The sequence below is a fragment of the Podarcis filfolensis genome (genome assembly GCF_964270895.1).
Source record: "Podarcis filfolensis genome assembly, chromosome: 6".
Lineage (NCBI taxonomy): Eukaryota > Metazoa > Chordata > Lepidosauria > Squamata > Lacertidae > Podarcis > Podarcis filfolensis.
Window position 1 is genome coordinate 11,130,401 of NC_139609.1, and position 19,499 is coordinate 11,149,899.

Here is a 19,499-nt window from a genome sequence, read left to right on the forward strand (position 1 = left end):
AACATATAGAATAAGAGAACAAGAAGAACATATGTTTAAAGAAGATTGGAAAACATTTATTGAATATATGGAAAATAACTGTGTACAGCTGAAAACGCTGGCAGCATTAAGATAAATTCAACAGGGTAAATAAGTTATGATGGATGTAATAATGGAATACTGAACAGTATAGTTTCTGAAAATATGCAAGGATTTATGATATGTAAAATGAAGCATGGAAAGAGAAGGAGGGAAGTAATTACTATCTTTAGGATGTAAAATTAGTATTTTAAATTGTAAAACAGAAATTTAATACACACACACACACACACACACACACACAGTTGTACCTTGGAAGTCGAACGGAATCCATTCCGGAAGTCCATTTGACTTCCAAAACATTCGGAAACCAAAGCACAGCTTCCAATTGGCTGCAGGAAGCTCCTGCAGCCAATCGGAATCCGCAGAAGCCCCATTGGATGTTCGGCTTCCAAAAACAGTTTGCAAACTGGAACAGTCACTTCCGGGTTTGCGGCGTTCAGGAGCCAAAACGTTTGGGAACTAAGCTGCTCCAAAAGCAAGGTACGACTGTATATAGTCATTTATCAGTGACAGATTAATCAATACACAAACCTTTTTCTATATCCTGCACGTCATGAGAATATGCAGATTGTGTCTAGCTTAGTTAGCAGTGTCTCCCATTGAGTTCTATGGATCAAAGTAATAGGACTGCACTATGAAGTACAGTTGTAACTCTTGACTCTCAATCCAGACACTGGAGTCACTGGCAACAAGGGCAGCACTTGTTCTATGGGACTGGAACAGTGCCTCTCTATGCGTTCTGAGAAAAGGATGCATCAAGCAGACTCTCACACAAACAAGCATATTGCACATCATGCGCACAAGCATTTTACAATATCCTTGTTCAACATGACTAGGGGAGGAAAGAGTCTGATAACTACCAGATCTTTCCTAGACTGACACTCTTGATTCAGTTTCTTAGTCATGATGTAAAGAGAACAGGAGAATTATACATGTAGTTTTGCAAAACAAGCTAGTTGATTGGCTACCGGCAAAATAGCAATGTAGGTGAGATGCGACTTGTAAACTTCATACTGTAATCAAAATTTCTGAATGTTTCTTTTACCAGATGTGAAAGTCTGGAGCACTTGATTTCTTAGCTCAGTGTGCTATCACTGTATCAGTTCCACAGAGCTTTAACACTTAGAAAAGCCAGTGTGGTGTAGTGGTTAAGATCAGTAGTCTCGTAATCTGGGGAACCGGGTTCGCATCTCCGCTCCTCCACATGCAGATGCTGGGTGACCTTGGGCTAGTCACACTTCTCTGAAGTCTCTCAGCCCCACTCACCTCACAGAGTGTTTGTTGTGGGGGAGGAAGGGAAAGGAGATTGTTAGCCGCTTTGAGACTCCTTAAAGGGAGTGAAAGGCGAGATATCAAATCCAAACTCTTCTTCTTCTTCTTCTAATTATGGTAACCCTTGGGCATATTTAGGCTTGCTCAACTCCCTTTGATGAACAAGAATGTAGCTTTTATCTCTGACTGGCCAGCCCAATTTAAAATAAGTTGCAAGCTTTAAAACTATGGATTAGTTTATTATTAAGTACAGGGAATCAAGGCAAATCAAGATGTCCAAGATACAGAGGCTGTTCTGTTCCTAATAAGCCTTGGTCATTTGTTACTGTGAAAACACAGGATACTTCTAGACCACACTGTAAACTGTATTCCAGTTCAATTCAACTGAAATCTCCTAAACAAGGAAATGGCTAATGGTTACGGAAAGAACTGAAAGATGAGGTCACTAATATATTTTTACTATCAACAGTAACATAGGCAACACCCATCACCAACTGGGAATTCTAAGTGAAGTTTGTGCCCTCACACACATTATATGATGGAAATGAAATGTGTAGTGTATTCAACATGCCGGACAAAACTGGAGAAGGACACCCTTTCACTAAAAGGCACAAAGGTGGTCCTACTTCATCTTTCCATAATACAAGGAAGAAACCACCAATTTGAATTCAACCAACACGATGAGGGTTTCATAACTATCTAACTAAAGTTTAAGGGGAAGAAAACATTATAAGCAGAAAGTAAAAGACATGTTTTCTTGGAGTTAGTTCATATTAATGCAAGTGAGCATAAGATTCATTGTCCTTTATTGAACTGGTCACCTGAATGGAAACCCCCCCAAAATAATATGTGCCCTGTCTTGTAGGCTTATTGTGTCACTTTCCTGCCAGCTTGCAATCGAGTAACATACTTTCCAGAAGGCAAAGGAAAAAGATTTTTACACGTGAACATACCCTACATCAAGCAGTTTTCTGAGGATAAGCCTCTGATCCGTGCTGTCAACTCCCGTGTCTCCAAAGTATGACGATGCAGCAATTCTTAACCAGTTCATGGATTGGAAATTTGGAAATAGCAAGGCCAAGATGTCGAAGCTTTTGCCCAGAGCATAAATCTTAGGTTTGCAAACTAGTTTTACTAGTTATGCTCCTGTGACCTTCACACGTAACAATTTAGCAGGTAAATTTCTCCTTATCACAGTTTCTCCGAGCCAAGAAAAAGTTTCACATGCTAATACTTCCTCTAGCGGTCAAAGCAGAAGTAGAAAAATACAGATTTTTAAACAAAATCCTGTCTATTTAAGATTAGAACAGGCTTTCTAGGGCAGGCCAAAGGCCCCACCCACAATGGCGGAGGAAGCGAGTGCTATGAGTGCAGTCCGCCCTGGGTGTCATCCCAGGGGGGGGTGACATCGCATGCCACCCCCCTGGGACGCTCACTGTTTGCGGTGCCCTCCTGGGATGCTAGCCCCGCCCCTGCACACCCATCGAGTACTCTGTTCTCCCAGTGGCCAACCAGATGTTCATGTGTCACGGGGGGGGGGGCTACCCAGCCAAAGGAAAAAACACGGAAGAGAGTTACCGCATTTTTCACTCTATAGGACGCACCCGACCAAAGGACGCACCTTGTTTTAGAGGGGGAGAACAAGAAAAAAAATTCTCCCCCTCTCTGCTCAGCGCCCCTTCAGCGAAGCGGCAGGAGAAATGGAGCCACTTCCAGTTCTCCTCCCGCTTAGCTGAAGGTGCGCTGCGCAGCTCTCCCTCTCTGCTGAAGCCAGCAGAGTCCTGCTCTCCTGGCTTCAGTAAAAGGAACCCGAAGCCTTCAGAGCGTAGCACGAGTTCCCACTGCGTTCCGGAGGCTTCAGGCAGCCATCCCTGAAACCTGAAGAGAGAGAGGGGTTGGTGCGCACCGACCCCTCTCGCTCTCCAGGCTTCAGCGAAAGCAACGCAAAGCCTCCGGAGCGCGGAGGGAGCGTTCCCTCTGGTGCGCTTCGGAGGCTTCGCGTTGCTATCGCTGAAGCCAAGGAGCCTGCATTCGCTCCATAGGACGCACGCACACACACCCTTGATTTTTGGAGGGGGGAAAATGCGTCCTATAGAGCGAAAAAAACGGTAACTCTTTAATGTTAAAGTTCTGAATACCCCAACACACCAGTCTAGCCGCTAGGCATTTATTCCCAGATCTTTGCTCTGCAGAGCAGTTGCAGCGACAGGGGATCGCTCCCTCTCCACCAGTTTATGTACCTCACCCCAACACACATACAGGCACACATACAGGCGGAGACTATACCTGAGTATAAGCTTCCTCTGCTCACCCCTCTTCAGTCCCCTCCTGCTTCTGGGAGACAGTGTGGGGAAGCACCTGGTCCTTCGCTTGCCTGACCTGCTGCCTCCTTCTCTTCTTCCAACCCATCCCGTACTCCACCCTCCAGCTCTGATACTTCCCCTGCCTCTGACTCCTGCCTCCTGGCTGGTACAGTTCCCCACAGATCACAGGCCCCCTGTCCCAAGTCAGACTCCAGCCCCCTTCCCCCTGCTGCATTCTCATCAACGTCTTGACACACCAGGGGAAGTCCACAAGCAAAGCACAAATCCTCTCCCCAACCTGTGATTCCCAGCAACCAGTAATTAACACCGCCAACCTTTTATTTTCCCAGCTAAGTGATTCTTGGAGGTCAGAATTTCATCCATATTTGACCGAATGGTTCCTTCAAGGCCTGCGGCGACTTCTTTGCATTCGTCCTTCAGGGAACGTAAGCCTTCGGAAACCTGATTTTGGACCAAATGGTAGGTTTCTTCTAGTATCTAGGAGAAGGGAAAGCACAAAAGCTGATCATCAATGGCAACACAGGCCAGCTAGCTACTCTACAAATTACCGTATTTTTCGCTCCATAGGGCACACAGGACCATAGGGCGCACCTAGTTTTTAGGGGGGGGGAATCAAGAAAAAAAATCTTATTCCCCCCCCCGCCCCAAAGAGCAGCGTACAGGCTGCGCGCAGCCTCTCCCTGCCGGAGGGGTTGCATGTGGCTACGGCACAAGCCAAGACAGCGCTGTCTTGGCTTCCTCTTTAGCTGTGCGCAACCTCTCCAGCCGGGAGAGGCTGCGTGGGGCTAAAGAAGCCATAGCCCCAAGCAGCCTCTCCTCTATGGCACAAGCCAAGGCAGCCAGCGGGATGGATCCCGCTCGCTGTTTTGGCTTCCTCTTTAGCCCCGCGCAACCTCTCCCTGCTGGAGGGGCTGCACGCGGTTATCCCTGAAGCCTGGAGAGCAAGGGGGGTTGGTCCACACTGACGCTCTCACTCTCCAGGCTTCAGCGAAAGCAATGCGAAGCCTCCGGAGCGTGGAGGGAGCGCTCCCTCTGCACTTTGGAGGCCTCGTGTTGCTATCGCTGAAGCCAAGGAGCCTGCATTCGCTCCATAGGACACACACACATTTCCCCTCAATTTCTGGAGGGGAAAAAGTGTGTCCTATAGAGCGAAAAATACAGTAACCATACAGTTGTAAGCGTGTTCTCTGAATCAAAAAGATCGCTTTCACTGAAGTATTTTGTATATAGCTGGAAAGCTGAGAGAGCTTGCTTTAATAGCCTTTGATCGCCGGTGGTTACTGCAAGCCACTGGAACTTTGGAAAAGCACCCCAGCTTCCTGGAGTGGAGCTGAAACAAACAGTTTTAAATATATTTCCTGCAAGAGAAAAAAGTCTTAGCATTATAATATAAGAAGCAGCTCTGGGTATGCTTGTAGCTTTGAAGGACTGATTTCAATACTAGCATTGTCTCACACTAAATGACTGTTTGCTTCCCTCTGCTCAGCCTATAGACTTTATTACAAAAGGCACTATAAGTCTCTGAACTATTCAACCTGTAAAACGCTGCCCAGAAACTTCCTACTGCTCAGGAAATAGGGAAAACAATACTTACACCAAACCATGCCCGCTTTCGATCATGTCTCTTCCCTTTCATTTTAGGAAGCATCATAGTCTGAAGGCTAGGTAAAAGTTCCTCCATTACAAGGTTGCTGAGAATCTAACAAGGGAGAAAAATGAAACAATTATATTTTCAGCCTCAAAAGTATGTACCGTATTTTTCGCTCCGTAAGACACACTTTTTTCCTCCTAAAAAGGAAGGGGAAATGTCTGTGCGTCTTATGGAGCGAACGTGTGTGACTGGCTGATTAGATTATCTGTCTGGAAAGAAGCTGCAGAACTATGAGTTGAACCCCATAAAAACAGGAATTTTTCCCTTTGCAAAGTAAACTCAACAACTTTGAGCTGATCCTCAAAAAAACGGGGCTTTTCCCCTTTGCAAAAGAAGCTGCACAACTGTGAGCTGATCCTCAAAAATAACGGGGCTTTTCCCCTTTGCAAAAGAAGCTGCACAACTGTGAGCTGATCCCCCCAAAAAACAGGGCTTCCCCCCTTTCCTCCTCTAAAAACTAGGTGCGTCTTATGGAGCGAAAAATACGGTGCCTGAACACTGTGAATGAAGCTATCTTGGCAGAAACTCAGAGGCTAAGGAGCTGGTTCATGTGGGAGATTGCTGTCAAGCATAACTATACATGACTTCTAGTTAGTGCATGAAGAGGTTAAGGACCACAGAGCTGCATTGCTAGATAGATTCAATGAGATCACACACCCTCTCCAGAGGAAGCGAAGCTTTCCCTCCCACGCATCATGTAACAAAGGATGAGTGTAAGCTTGCTCACAAGCTTACACACATGTTTGGAACTATATTCGATGCTTTCTGCCCAAGAGTATTATGCCTATGCTTCTCCTTGCAGTTGCATGGAACAACACATGTATCAGACCTATGAATCTGTAAGTAAAGCATTTTTAACCTAGCAGTAGGTGGCCTGTTCCTTGCGAGACGGGTAGAAAGAGGGAAGTATTGTAAATGGGATAATAAAGTTCTGACAACCTATATTCACAACACTATACTGTTGTTCAGAGTCAGATGGGCAGGGCAGAAATAAAAATAATAATTATTATTATTTTGCCAAATCATTTTTTTTGTTTTTCCAAATTTTAACAAATCAACCACAAATTAAAACTAATACAATTTTTCCAAAAACGGTTCCCCTCACTACGTTCTCAATGTGTCCATAATATCCTCTAGTTGCTGCACAGTTTTCCCAAGTATTTCTAATTCACATTTCATTTCTGATAATTATCCTTACAGTACAATAGTTTTTTGTTATTTTTAACTTATTATCCAGCAGCTATCCATTTGCCAATTCCTGCATGTACAATATGATGATGATGATGGTTTTAATACTCTGTTTTTAATACACTTCGCACAAAAAGAGCAGGCACTAGCAAACCACGTGACTCATGACTAAGGAGATAATAATGTAATCTATCTAAGCTCTGTTAAAATAGGGCTCAGGGGAGATATGGGCTGTGAGTAATTCCCACAGCTTGCTAAATCAGCTAATGAGATGCTATAAGCTTGCCAGGTGAATGCGGAGCTGTGAAAGTTTCAAATAATACTTTAATCCCCTCGGGTACATCAAAATGTCCAGATGTTATCACGTTTGAGGTGAGTGGAAGCACCTTGTAGAATCATTTAACCTGCAGCTAGACAGCATCTTAAAAAGTAGAGACATCACCTTGCCAACAAAGGTCCGTATAGTAAAAGCTATGATTTTCCCAGTAGTGATGTATGGAAGTGAAAGCTGGACCATAAAGAAGGCTGATCGCCAAAGAATTGATGCTTTTGAATTATGGTGCTGGAGGAGACTCTTGAGAGCCCCATGGACTGCAAGAAGATCAAACCTATCCATTCTGAAGGAAATCAGCCCTGAGTGCTCACTGGAAGGACAGATCGTGAAGCTGAGGCTCCAATACTTTGGCCACCTCATGAGAAGACTCCCTGGAAAAGACCCTGATGTTGGGAAAGACTGAGGGCACAAGGAGAAGGGGACGACAGAGGACAAGATGGTTGGATAGTGTTCTCGAAGCTACTAGCATGAGTTTGACCAAACTGCGGGAGGCAGTGGAAGACAGAAGTGTCAGGCGTGCTCTGGTCCATGGGATCACAAAGAGTCGGACACGACTAAACGACAACAACAACATAGAAGTATGGATATGGGGCTGAAGCGTGGCTTTTAAACTCTATGAGAAGCTAAACTTTTAATAAATATGACTATACTCACGCCTTAGTCCAGTATTCCTAAAGGAGAGTCTCCACCCCCACCGTTCTGCCCGGACACTGAGGTCCAGTGCTGAGGGCCTTCTGGCGGTTCCCTCACTGCGAGAAGCCAAGTTACAGGGAACCAGGCAGAGGGCCTTCTCGGTAGTGGCACCCGCCCTGTGGAACACCCTCCCACCAGATGTCAAAGAGATAAACAACTACCAGACTTTTAGAAGAAATCTGAAGGCAGCCCTGTTTAGGGAAGCTTTTAATGTTTAATAGATTATTGTATTTTAATATTCTGTTGGAAACCGCCCAGAGTGGCTGGGGAAACCCAGCCAGATGGGTGGGGTATAAATAAATTATGATTATGATTATTATTGCATATGATTTTTTTAATCATAGTTGAACACACGTCCGAGTATCACCTAACCTCCAACTTGCAGCCTAGTCTTATTCTGGTGTTCCATTTTCCTGTTATGAAAATGGAAGTGTCCTAGCGGCAGAAAGGATGTGAGGGAAGAGAGTCTTTGTGCTTACGACCTCCATCACAAGGATCCTTCAGAAGGGAACTACTGCCAGAAGCATTATGCACAGGTGGATTTTGATGCATTGAATAGAATGGAAGTCTATGAGTCATGGCGGAGGGAAGAGCACGTGCACAAAATCAACAGGGCTTTGTTTGTTTTGTTGCTATTTTGTTAATGTTGTTTTATAGCAGGGATGTCCAACAGGTCGATCGCGATCGACTGGTCGATCCCCTGGTGGTTCTGGTCGATCGCGGTCTCCTTTTCCTTTGCGGTGGCATAAGAGCATCCGGCCCTGGCCCCTCGCCCCGTCCTCCATTTGCGCATGATCGCTAGAACGGAAGACGGAGTTATCCCTCAGCAGCGGTTTGTTTCCTTAGCGATTTTCTGGTGAGCAACTTTTCCCCTCTCCCCTTTAATAAATTTTGACATTTTACTCTCCAAATAAAGCTCAACCACTTTGACCTGAACCCCCTCAAAAAGGGGCAGATCACTACCAGTTTTTTATTCTGTGAGTAGATTGCAGTCTTTTGGGAGTTGGACGTCCCTGCTTTATAGATATGAATGCTGTTGTACTTTGTGAATCCTGTTCTATGATTTTTGGTGTAACTGTGATGTTTATCCTGTTTTTTAGTTGTTTTGTTAATAGTGTTACACAGATGTTAATTGTTTTATTTGGAATTTGGGACTGTTTTACAGTTGATTTATTAAGTATTCTATATGATTTATGCTGCATTCGTGATGTTCCATTACGTTATTTTTATCTTTTGTTTGTAAGCCGCTTTGGGATTTATTTGAATAAAAACTGACATAGAAATAGAATCAATCAATCAATCAATCAATCATTTCTGGTTAAAACCTGCCCTGCCCCCTCCGGGTAATCATCCCTACATTCTAATACTGGTATCATAAAGGATACAGGTATCGTAAAGGATAACAATCAGTGCTGTTCAAGTATTTAAAGTCAATCGCATACATTCTTATCTCTGTAAGCCTTTGGGTAACGCAGGTCAGCCTAACTGTCCCTGTATTTCACATAAAGGAGAGGTTGGGGCTGAAGTGGGCATCACCCACAGGGCACCCAAGGCTTTTAAGTGTGTACTTAGAAGTTTCAAAATCTTTTTGCTTTTGCCTTTCTCACGAACCCATAAATAATCATCTGTGAACAAAACTAAAAATAAGGTAAAGGTAAAGGGACCCCTGACCATTAGGTCCAGTCGTGGCCGACTCTGGGGTTGCGGCGCTCATCTCGCTTTATTGGCCAAGGGAGCCGGCGTACAGCTTCCGGGTCATGTGGCCAGCATGACTAAGCCGCTTCTGGCAAAACAGAGCAGCGCACGGAAACGCCGTTTACCTTCCCGCTGGAGCGGTACCTATTTATCTACTTGCACTTTGACGGGCTTTCGAACTGCTAGGTGGGCAGGAGCAGGGACCGAGCAACGGGAGCTCACCACGTCACGGGGATTCGAACCACCGACCTTTTGATCAGCAAGTCCTAGGCTCTGTGGTTTAACCCACAGCGCCACCCGCGTCCCTTAAACTAAAAATACCCCCCCCCCTCAAATACACCTAAAGTCATTTTAAACACTCTATAACCATGTTGGCCACTTGTCATTCTATGCAACAACTCAGATCCATTATTGGAGGTAAAACTATTCCCGTAGCAGGTATCACTTGCTAGAAAAGCTGAAGAAGAAAAAAATCAAGGGGGAGAAAAAATGTTAACAGCTCCCCTGAAATCAGGCTTCTTGAACCTATTGCCCTCCAGATCTGCTGGGCTACAATGAGCCCCGACCAACACAGACTGTTGTAATGAAACATATCAGGAAGACACCAGGTTGGGAAAAGGTTGCCTGAAATTATTCGTGACTAATAATAATAGTACAGTGGTAACTCGGGTTACTTACTTAATTTGTTCCGGAGGTTCGTTCTTAACCTGAAACTGTTCTTAACCTGAAGCACCACTTTAGCTAATGGGGCCTCCTGCTGCCGCGCCGCCGGAGCATGATTTCTGTTCTCATCCTGAAGCAACGTTCTTAACCTGAAGCACTATTTGTGGGTTAGCAGAGTCTGTAACCTGAAGCGTATGTAACCTGAAGCGTATGTAACTCCAGGTACCACTGTAGATCTAAATGGATTTATTGACTTATGTTCAGCACTCTGCATTTACAGGACATAAACTTTGCAATGGAATTCTACTCAATATTGATCCAGAGCAGAACCCCAATGTATAGTTAGCAGAGTAAAAACTTAAATATGTTGCAGGATTCCCAAAAAAAATAGACCAGAAGCTATTAATATTTCATCCAACAGAGCTTTACTGCTAGTGAAGGCAAATGAGCATCGTGGTCACAAATCCAATACATTCAGGACTGGCACCGTCCATAAGAAATGCAGTTGCAGCAGACTTAAACTTATAACTTTTAAGAAGACTAAAACTTAACACTACATACAGAAGGAAGAGAGATAGAAATAAAACGTGGAACCAAGCTCTTTCTGGCCTTATTATATAGTCAGCATAACCTTGAAGAAATAACCCAAACATCATGAACCTTCTGCTTGTTTCTTTCACACAGAGAAGATTCTTGAATTAAATAGAATAGGAAAGATCTCTACACATCAGATCAATACTTTCTGTACTAAGAAATGCAAACTGACATACTTTGACTTTTATTATTTGTTGTCCTGGGGTGGAAAGGCATGCCATGTTGGTGCTGACCTTTAAAGCCCTAAACAGCCTCGGTCCTGTATACCTGAAGGAGCGTCTCCACCCCCATCATTCTGCCTGGACACGTAGGTCCAGCTCTGAGGGCCTTCTGGCGGTTCCCTCATTGCGAGAAGTGAGGCTACAGAGAACCAGACAGAGGGCCTTCTCGGTAGTGGCACCCTCCCTGTGGAATGGCCTCCCATCAGATGTCAAAGAGATAAACAACTACCTGACATTCAGAAGACATCGTAAGGTTCAGGGAAGTTTTTAATATGTAACGCTGTATTGTTTTTAACACTTGATTGGGAGCTGCCCAGAGTGGCTGGGGAAACTCAGCCAGATAGGCGGGGTATAAATAATAAATTATTATTATTATTATTATTATTATTATTATTATTATTATTATTATTTGGAGGGGAAAGCAATATTCGGTGCATGGCTCAACAGCCATGGCATTTGACCCAATTTGGGTTTTTGTTGTTTTTTCTTTGATCCAAACTTTCTGTACAGTTCTTCCTTTATTGTTACCACAAGTATCCTGGCTAGTACCTGAATTTCGTTGCCAGTTATCATTTCCGATGACCCGTAGTGGCCCTTCTCCTGACGGAAAAACTGGACAGCTTCCAAAAAGGCTTGAGATTCAAATGAGGCCTTCTTGAAATAATCTGAAAGAAACAAAGAATAGGAATTGTTGATTTGGATTAGCAAATGCTAATATTTTGGGGCAATCCTCCCCCCAAAAAACTCAACAACTTGCTATCTCCCTCCATTTTCTGAATTTTCAGTCCCCCAAAACAGGGGGCATCTTATACATGGGGGCGTGTTATACACAGAAAAGTACTGTACTTTTCCCCAATATCTTCTATAAGACAAAGTCAATCATAGAATGAAGAACAATAATAATTAATGTAACCATCATCCCTAGAATGTTTCTAAAATGTTTTTTGATGAATACTTTACCTAAACATATTCAAGATTCTGTAGATTTCTGGAAAACTCAATCTACAGATAATCAGTAACACATTAAACCATATAGTTCACGAAGATTTCTAAGCCAGCAGTTAGAAATGGCTACCATTTTGTACAACACTTTAATAAATGTGTCCTTATATAGAGAAACTGGAATTTTGAGCGCAGAGGCAAAGGTACATTTGCAGATTTCAGATGCTGACGATTTTCATTAGGAAAAAAAGAGTTGTATTTGTACTCCTACTTCACCTCATGGGAGCATCGATGCATTGTGATCATCTGAAACCTCAGTAAAAATTGACTTTTAAATTCACTCACAGGGTTGAGTTTCTTATTAATCTTCTTCATGAAGAAATACGCAGGGGAGTCCTGTTCTGTCAGCAACAGTTCTCTTTCCTGATATTTAATGCAAGTGGCAATAACTTGATTTTGCCCCCTCCCATTTGGAACGCTCATTATTAGGTATCTTATTGTCCCATCATAGAGAAATCTTGCAATAACAAAGGACAGTCCCAACTGCTTCTCCAGTTGGTCCAACGACAATGTAAAAGTTTGTGTTCCGGGTTATTAGTTTATTTCTGTTCTTGTGTTTGTTATGTATTTTGTGTTCTCATTTTGTATATTTATGTTGTGAACTGCTGTATGATCTTCAGATGGAGGGAAATAAACACATTTTAATAATAAGAATTTTAATTCTAATTAAGTTAAATTAAATAAAAGACAGAGAAGGAAAGCAGCTTAAGGCAACTTCACACTTGGAGAACTATACCTTCAGCTCAGCCACCAAGCAAATCCCATTTTTAAGTGATACAATATTGTGCTAGCACAGCAATCACTAGGTGCAGCCACAAGAAGTGTGAGGTTGTTAAAGCATCCACTTTTCTGCAGGCAAGAGCACTTGTAAAAACCATTTTTGCCACCAGAGGGACCAGCTGCTTGGAAGTTCCCAGCCAGTGCAAGGTTTTGGGCAGAGGAAGACAAAAAAGCTGTAATTACTGCCCTGGTGGTGGGGACTCTGAGTCATGTGTTTTCATATTTAAGAGCTGTGCTCATCCCTATCCAGGGCAAGGACAACGAGACCAACAAGAAGGCTGGCATTTGGATGTAAACAAAGATGTTTCCACCCCAGCTAGCAATGATAGGACTTCTCTCATGTCCACAAGCTTTCAGATGTAATGATAGAATTAGTCCTTACATCTTTCAACAATTTCTATTGTCTGACTGGTGGAGGGAAAGGGGTATCTTGTAAAAGCTGCAAGGGAGTCCGTGGCAGCTGGCTCCTTCGAAAAATGAGGGGGCTACGTGTGTTCCCCCACTCTGCTAAACCTTTTTTTTTTGCATCATGCATGACTGTGGCTTCACTGATGGCTAAATAGAGCTTCCATGTTCAGAGGCAGTATACCAGATGCTAGAGACAAGCAACAGGGGGAGACTGCCGCCCTCAGTCCCACCTCATAGGCTCCCCAGACATGTTTGGCTGGCCACCGTCAGAAAGGCTGGACTAGATGGAGACAGGTAACCTGCCCAATTACAGAAACTGAGAAGAAAGCACACCGAGAATTTCTTGACAATTGGATAGAGACGGTGAATGGATCTTTTTTTTTAAAAAAAAGTCATCAATTTTACTATTCTGCAATTATGACATGGCCATTTTATTTTTAATGATGTTTTGGTGCTCATAATTATGTCCTAATTTCTTTGAGCCCCAACTGGGGCTCAGCGGTTCTTGCTTCTCCAAAGTGTGCACAAATCTGGTCCCAAAATCTCATGTGCAAGTTAGATGTAGCAGGTGAATCGGGTCTGGTAACTCTATGTGTATGTGTGTGTGTGTGTGTGTGTGTGTGTGTCTCCTGCTAAAACCACTCCTTTTTTTGCCAAGCTTTTGGTGTGAGTTTTGGGTTGCTTGTTTTAACACCTGCTGCTATGAATTGTGTTTTGTTTTTGTTTTTAGCTTACTTTGATTTTTAGCTCTTGCTCTGTTGTACCGCTGTTTCTGCTGTATTGTACTTTAGTTTTACTTTCTGATTGTGAGCTGCCTTGGGGACTTTGTGGGATAGGAAGGTTTTCTTAAAAATATAAACAAGCAAATAAATAATATTCATTTAAGCTGGCATCACAGGATCTCAGCTCAACAAGAGAGCAGATCCTTCTAAAATGGGTTAACTTCCATAGTGCATATCATTTCCTTAAGTAGCTGAATAGTTCAATTCACTATGCTTCTTTGACAGCAAAACAGGTTTGACCGCAGTTTGGGGCTATTAGTCATTTTTCAGGGCAGATGCTAGGAACATGGGGTCATCAATTTACCCAAAGGCTATTTTCCTTTTTAAAGGCCACGAAGGAAACTGATGGAAGTGTTTGGCCTGAAATATTATGGGACACATAGCAACACTGCACAAAATGTCTAGGGCAAGAACAATTTACACATCAGTCGCATTCACGTGATGATGTCTCTCAGAGTAATCAGAATGAATAAAGACATTCAAAACACCCATTACTACACTACTAAAGACTTTTCAAATACTGGAAAAAATCAGTCAAAGCAACACTGCATGAGATAAATATTTGGCAATATAGCATTATTTGACATAATCCTGACCAACTGAGCATTCATTCTATCACCACTGAACTTAAATATAGATCTGTCCAAACTTGCTTTTTCTAACTCTTCAGCAGATGGCGGCGGCAGGGGGGTGGGGATCCATGTTTATAAGTGATTCCTAAGAGAAGCCCTACAAAATAATTATGTAATCTTTGGACGTTTCATTACTGAGATCCGAAAACTAGACTTATACCAAAATTTATGAGGTAGATTTGCCTGCTCTGTAGCACATCACAATTACATCTTGTTTCATTCCACAGGGCTGAGGCACAATGACTCACTTTTTGGAAGCAAAGTTATTAGTTTGATATGTTAGCTAGCAAAAAAGAAAAAAAAAACGAATTTATTTTGTGAGATGTGGGAGCTGAGCACAGCTAAACTAAAAGCACTATTCTTAGCGGAAGGGTAAATGCTATTTTTCCGGCCTAAACACGACGGTAATGCGCTAATAAAAATATTTTTCATTAAGATCCTATTTTCTTCATATGTTCTGTTAATTTACATCTGGTCTGTTTTGGTTCAGCGGAGAGAGAGAGAGAATGAGAATTAATGTGTGCGTGGAGGTTGGGATAGTACAGCACCAATTTAAAATACTGAGCTACTGAGAGAATATTAAGAAAGACTAAGAAATTAAGATCCCAATATTATGGGCTACCACTGGGATTTGGTCTTGATATATCCAACAGTATGAAGTTACCCTAAAATCAGTGTTAGAAACTGGGATTTGAAAGCGAGGAGCTAAATGGCACCTTAAACCTAGGTTATGGGGGCAGCAACTGACTGCCTAGGCGCACTTTTTTTATAAGAACACAAAGCTGAAAATGAGTATTCGCGCCTAGTATTGCACCTAGAGCTCAGGAACCGCTTGCATTCATGAAATTCCCTGTCGCAAAACGCACCTAGAACAATAGGAGTTTAGAACGCTGCCCACAATTGCATATTATAGAATTACACTTGATTTTTATTTCATTTTTTGTCCTGACACTCATAGCTGAATGTGTGCACTGCCTCCACTGAAAAACATGACAAATGAGGCGATATCAAAGTTCTCTCTGCCGTTTTTTTGATTCCTCAAGTCTTCACCTCTGTGGTGATGACTCATCTGTGATGCCTCATTTGCAGATAAGTATCCATTTGATGGGTGAACTGTCTCTCACTTAGTCACTATGCAGCATTTTCAAACACCCTATCTCATGGGTAGGCAAACTAAGGCCTGGGGGCCAGATCCGGCCCAATCGCCTTCTAAATCCAGCCCGCGGACGGTCCGGGAATCAGCATGTTTTTTACATGAGTAGAATGTGTCCTTTTATTTAAAATGCATGCCTGGGTTATTTGTGGGGCCTGCCTGGTGTTTTTACATGAGTAGTGTTATGTACTGAAGTTCTCACCCTGGGCCAGCAGGGGGATACTATAGATAGTTATGCAAATGAAGGATCGAAAGTGACGTTCAGTGATTGGCTAGTTACAGAAAATGGTTACTGTTGCATTCTAGTGGAGCTCTATATAAGCAGGCTGACTGAGCTCCTCAGTTCAGTTCTGGCCTCAGAATAAAGAAGAGCTGTTTGAAGAATCGCTGTGTTGTCTGATATGTTCGCCCACAACTTAACAAGTAGAATGTGTGCTTTTATTTAAAATGCATCTCTGGGTTATTTGTGGGGCATAGGAATTCGTTCATTTTTTTCCTTCAAAATATAGTCCGGCCCCCCACAAGGTCCGAGGGACAGTGGACTGGCCCCCTGCTGAAAAAGTTTGCTGACCCCTGCCCTATCTTGTTGTTTTATTGCAAAAAAAATTGGCAATTTGATGTAATTTCATTATATTCTCTTTTAAATCACGGAACCATACAGGCATGTTTTAAGTAAAAAGCAGCATGTAAATCTTTTATTAAAGAAACGGAAGTGCAAAAAATATATTCTGTGTCATGTGTAGTTTTTTGAGCCTCAGACAGTAAAATCTGAATGCAATTCAAAGGTGGTGAATTTTGGACTCCCGCCACAGCCCCACCCCCTGAGATAGACAATGCGCGAGTCCGGCACCATCTTGAAATTCATTCCATACCCCCAGATTTATAAAGCCAACCAGGTGCAGGTTATGTGTGTGAGGTGAAAGATAAGGCATGCAAGCTAAGGTGATGGCTGTTAATTCCCTTTTTCTGATCAGCAGTAAGACCAGCAACTGCTGATTTTCCATTTTAGTTTTACACAAAGAGGCTCGTGACATTCCAACCCTTTAGAGTCAAGTCACTGGAAGGCAATGAAATCCAAAAGGTTTTTCTCTTCAGACAGTTTGTTATTTAGCACAAAAGCATCAAGCCCAAAATCTTAACATGAAATTAAGGACAACCCAGCCAAATCAATTGTTCCCGATTCTGTGACTGCCATAAACCGCAGGATTACGTTACAGTTGAGCAAATAGCAGAAACCTGTCGAGCAATTTGCAAGCGGAAAAGTAAGGCTTTGATCCATGTTTGCGCAAGGTAAAATCCAAGTGCATAAAGATGAATGTCAGACTTCGGGTATGCTCCCATTACCACAGTAAGAGAGTGCAGTGAAATTACAACCCATCATGCATTTCACAGGTCTTTTCTATCTAGTTGTTTGCATCAGCAAACAGCTTCGATTTATTTCTGTTTGCGTACACACCAGGGAGTGTTGACAGGGCCAACGGATGCCTTTACTCTGTGTAAAGGTTTGTACCTTAGCTTGAGACAATTTAGGAATGGCTAAAGACTTCAATCTGTGTGAAGCTGGTTTGAGAAACAACTGCATCAGACAGTAGTATCTTATAACAAACTACAGGATACATAAGGATTTTGGATAATGTCAGGTGAACACGGACTGACAGGAGGAGGCACTGAGAGCAGTTTTGTGGCAGGTGGGGAAAAAAGGGGTAAAAGGTAAAGTACCCCTGCACGGGGTCTCAGTCAAAGGTGACTATGGGGTTGCTGCGCTCATCTCGCTTTCAGGCCAAGGGAGCCAGCGTTTGTCCACAGACAGCTTTCTGGGTCATGTGGCCAGCAGGACTAAACCACTTCTGGCGCAAAGGAACACCGGGACGGAAACCAGAGTGCACGGAAATACTGTTTACCTTCCCGCTGCAGCGGTACCTACTTATCTACTTGCACTGGCATGCTTTCGAACTGCTAGGTTGGCAGGAACTGGGACAACGGGAGCTCACCCTGTTGCAGGGATTCAAACAATAGTTTGAATCAATAGTGCAGGCATTCAGCATATGTGTTTCTCTGATCACTCTGCCTGCAACGGGATGAGCCAACTTTTTAAGAATTCTCAGTTATGACCGAAAACTCCATGCTAGCAAAGCGAGCGATGCATACAATCCCTGAGTTTTGCCTGAATGCTGACAAAGCACGTGGTGAGAATGGGAAGACAGACACCTCCTGATGTTACACTTCCTAAAGCAGTCTTCCTCAATCAGCCACTTCACTGCCAGGCATGAAGAACTCAAAACTCCCAGCTTGGTTTCTGCCAAAGACTTTAAAGCTTAAATCAGAGCGCTAGACAAGCAAGGCACGGTTGCAAGTTATGGCAGGTGCACAAGAGGAATAGACACCTGGCTAGGTGCAAGCTAAGTGGTTGATCAAGCAAACAACATGCTCCCTGCAATGGGGGGTGGGCACAGCATTTAGCGCAGCAAACAGCCAAAGTTTATGAGAATGGGCAAGCAAATAGGCACTCCTCTGGGTGGGGTGAGTTTACGAGGTCTGTTCATACCTTGTATCCAATGTCCTAAGTCACTGTGGCAGACCTTGATGTCAGCTCAACATCCAATTTACTCTAAGTCTACTCATCACTGACAGGAGGAGGCACTGAGGGAAGTTTTGTGGCAGGTAAAAAAAAAAAAAGGTAAAGGAGCCCTGGACGGTTAAGTCCAGTCAAAGCTGACTATGGGGTTGCGGCGCATATTTTCTCTAATATAATGCATTTTACTAAGTTATTTTCAACGATACATACATTTTCATGCACACTTTACCTTAACACACACATTTTTTGCACATATTACTTTGCTGGAGAGCTACACTCCAAAATTGTGCAAATTTCAAGCCTATGGCTTTGTTTTGGTTTGTATATTATTTCCGAAGGGGTAAAATGGTAAAGTCGCTTTTAAATGTGAACTGAGCCAAGTTTTCCCCTTAGCCCTACTCCTAGGGTAGCTTACTATTTTATTAGTCTGTGCTTGCCTGAAGTCCCTGTGCACTTTGACCAAAAAATGGGTCACTGTGCAACATGAATGCAAGGGATGATGAATGTAACTTATGACTATATCATGCATGGTGCTTAGAAATCACTGCTTATTTTCTTTTGATGCAGTTTCTAATTCCATCTTATTTACTTACTTGCTTGCTTATCTTGAACCCTTTTCCTTTAACCAAAGTCTGGAGTTGACTGAGTACTTGCTAGCTCACAGAACTGGTTTCCACCCACATGCTGGCTGCTCATGTTTAAAGCTAGAGGGTTAACAGAAGGAAACTGGCCCAGATTCCCCTATCTTCTTAGAATTATCACATGGCTGAATTCCCACATGTTCAGAATACGATAAAATAAATTGGGTAGCAACAGTTACCGATAACTGCAAGCAAGACTGGAGAGATTTTCTTTCTCATCCTGGTGCCTAAAGGGTTTGCTGCTCTTAAGGCAAAGAGAAGCAGAGATGCAAAACGATCAGGTTTTTCAGCAGAGAATCCTAGATTTAATGAGTCACTAAACACATCCACATTCTGAATGTGTTCCAGGCTATCAGATGGAGCTACATGCAAGCATTCGGCCTGGCATTGCCGTCTTAAATGAAAAGCAGACCACTCCTAAATGAGAAACGTTTAACATTGGGGATAAAGGGCCAGATTCAACTACCCCAGTGCAGTAGGGGAAGCTGGCAAAATAACTCCTGTTAGCGTAACAGGGCTTTCCCCTCTCTTCTCCCCCTGTACCTCCCACAAATCTGTTGTGGTGGATCGGGAGAACCCACAGAACATTCGGCAGGGGTAGAAGAGAGATCATCCTGTCAGGCAAGCAGAAATGGTTGTGTTGATGGAAGAAATGGTTGTGTTGATGGAGAGAGCCAGTGTGGTGTAGTGGTTAAGAGCGGTAGACACGTAATCTGGGGAACTGGGTTCGCTTCCCTGCTCCTCCACATGCAGCTGCTGGGTGACCTTGGGCCAGTCACACTTCTCTGAAGTCTCTCAGCCTCACTCACC

General features: G+C 43.2%; 1 protein-coding gene across 1 annotated transcript in view; it reads right to left on the bottom strand.

The window, feature by feature from the left end:
• Positions 1-19,499, bottom strand: part of NIBAN1 (niban apoptosis regulator 1) — a 96,714-nt gene that overhangs the window by 16,924 nt on the left and 60,291 nt on the right. Inside the window, exons 6-8 of the mRNA XM_083620083.1 lie at positions 11,266-11,381; positions 5,272-5,376; positions 3,992-4,154 (exon numbers count right to left, since the gene is read on the bottom strand). Of these exons, the coding sequence (XP_083476209.1) occupies positions 3,992-4,154; positions 5,272-5,376; positions 11,266-11,381 (384 nt within the window). The remainder of the gene's footprint in view (positions 1-3,991; positions 4,155-5,271; positions 5,377-11,265; positions 11,382-19,499) is intronic.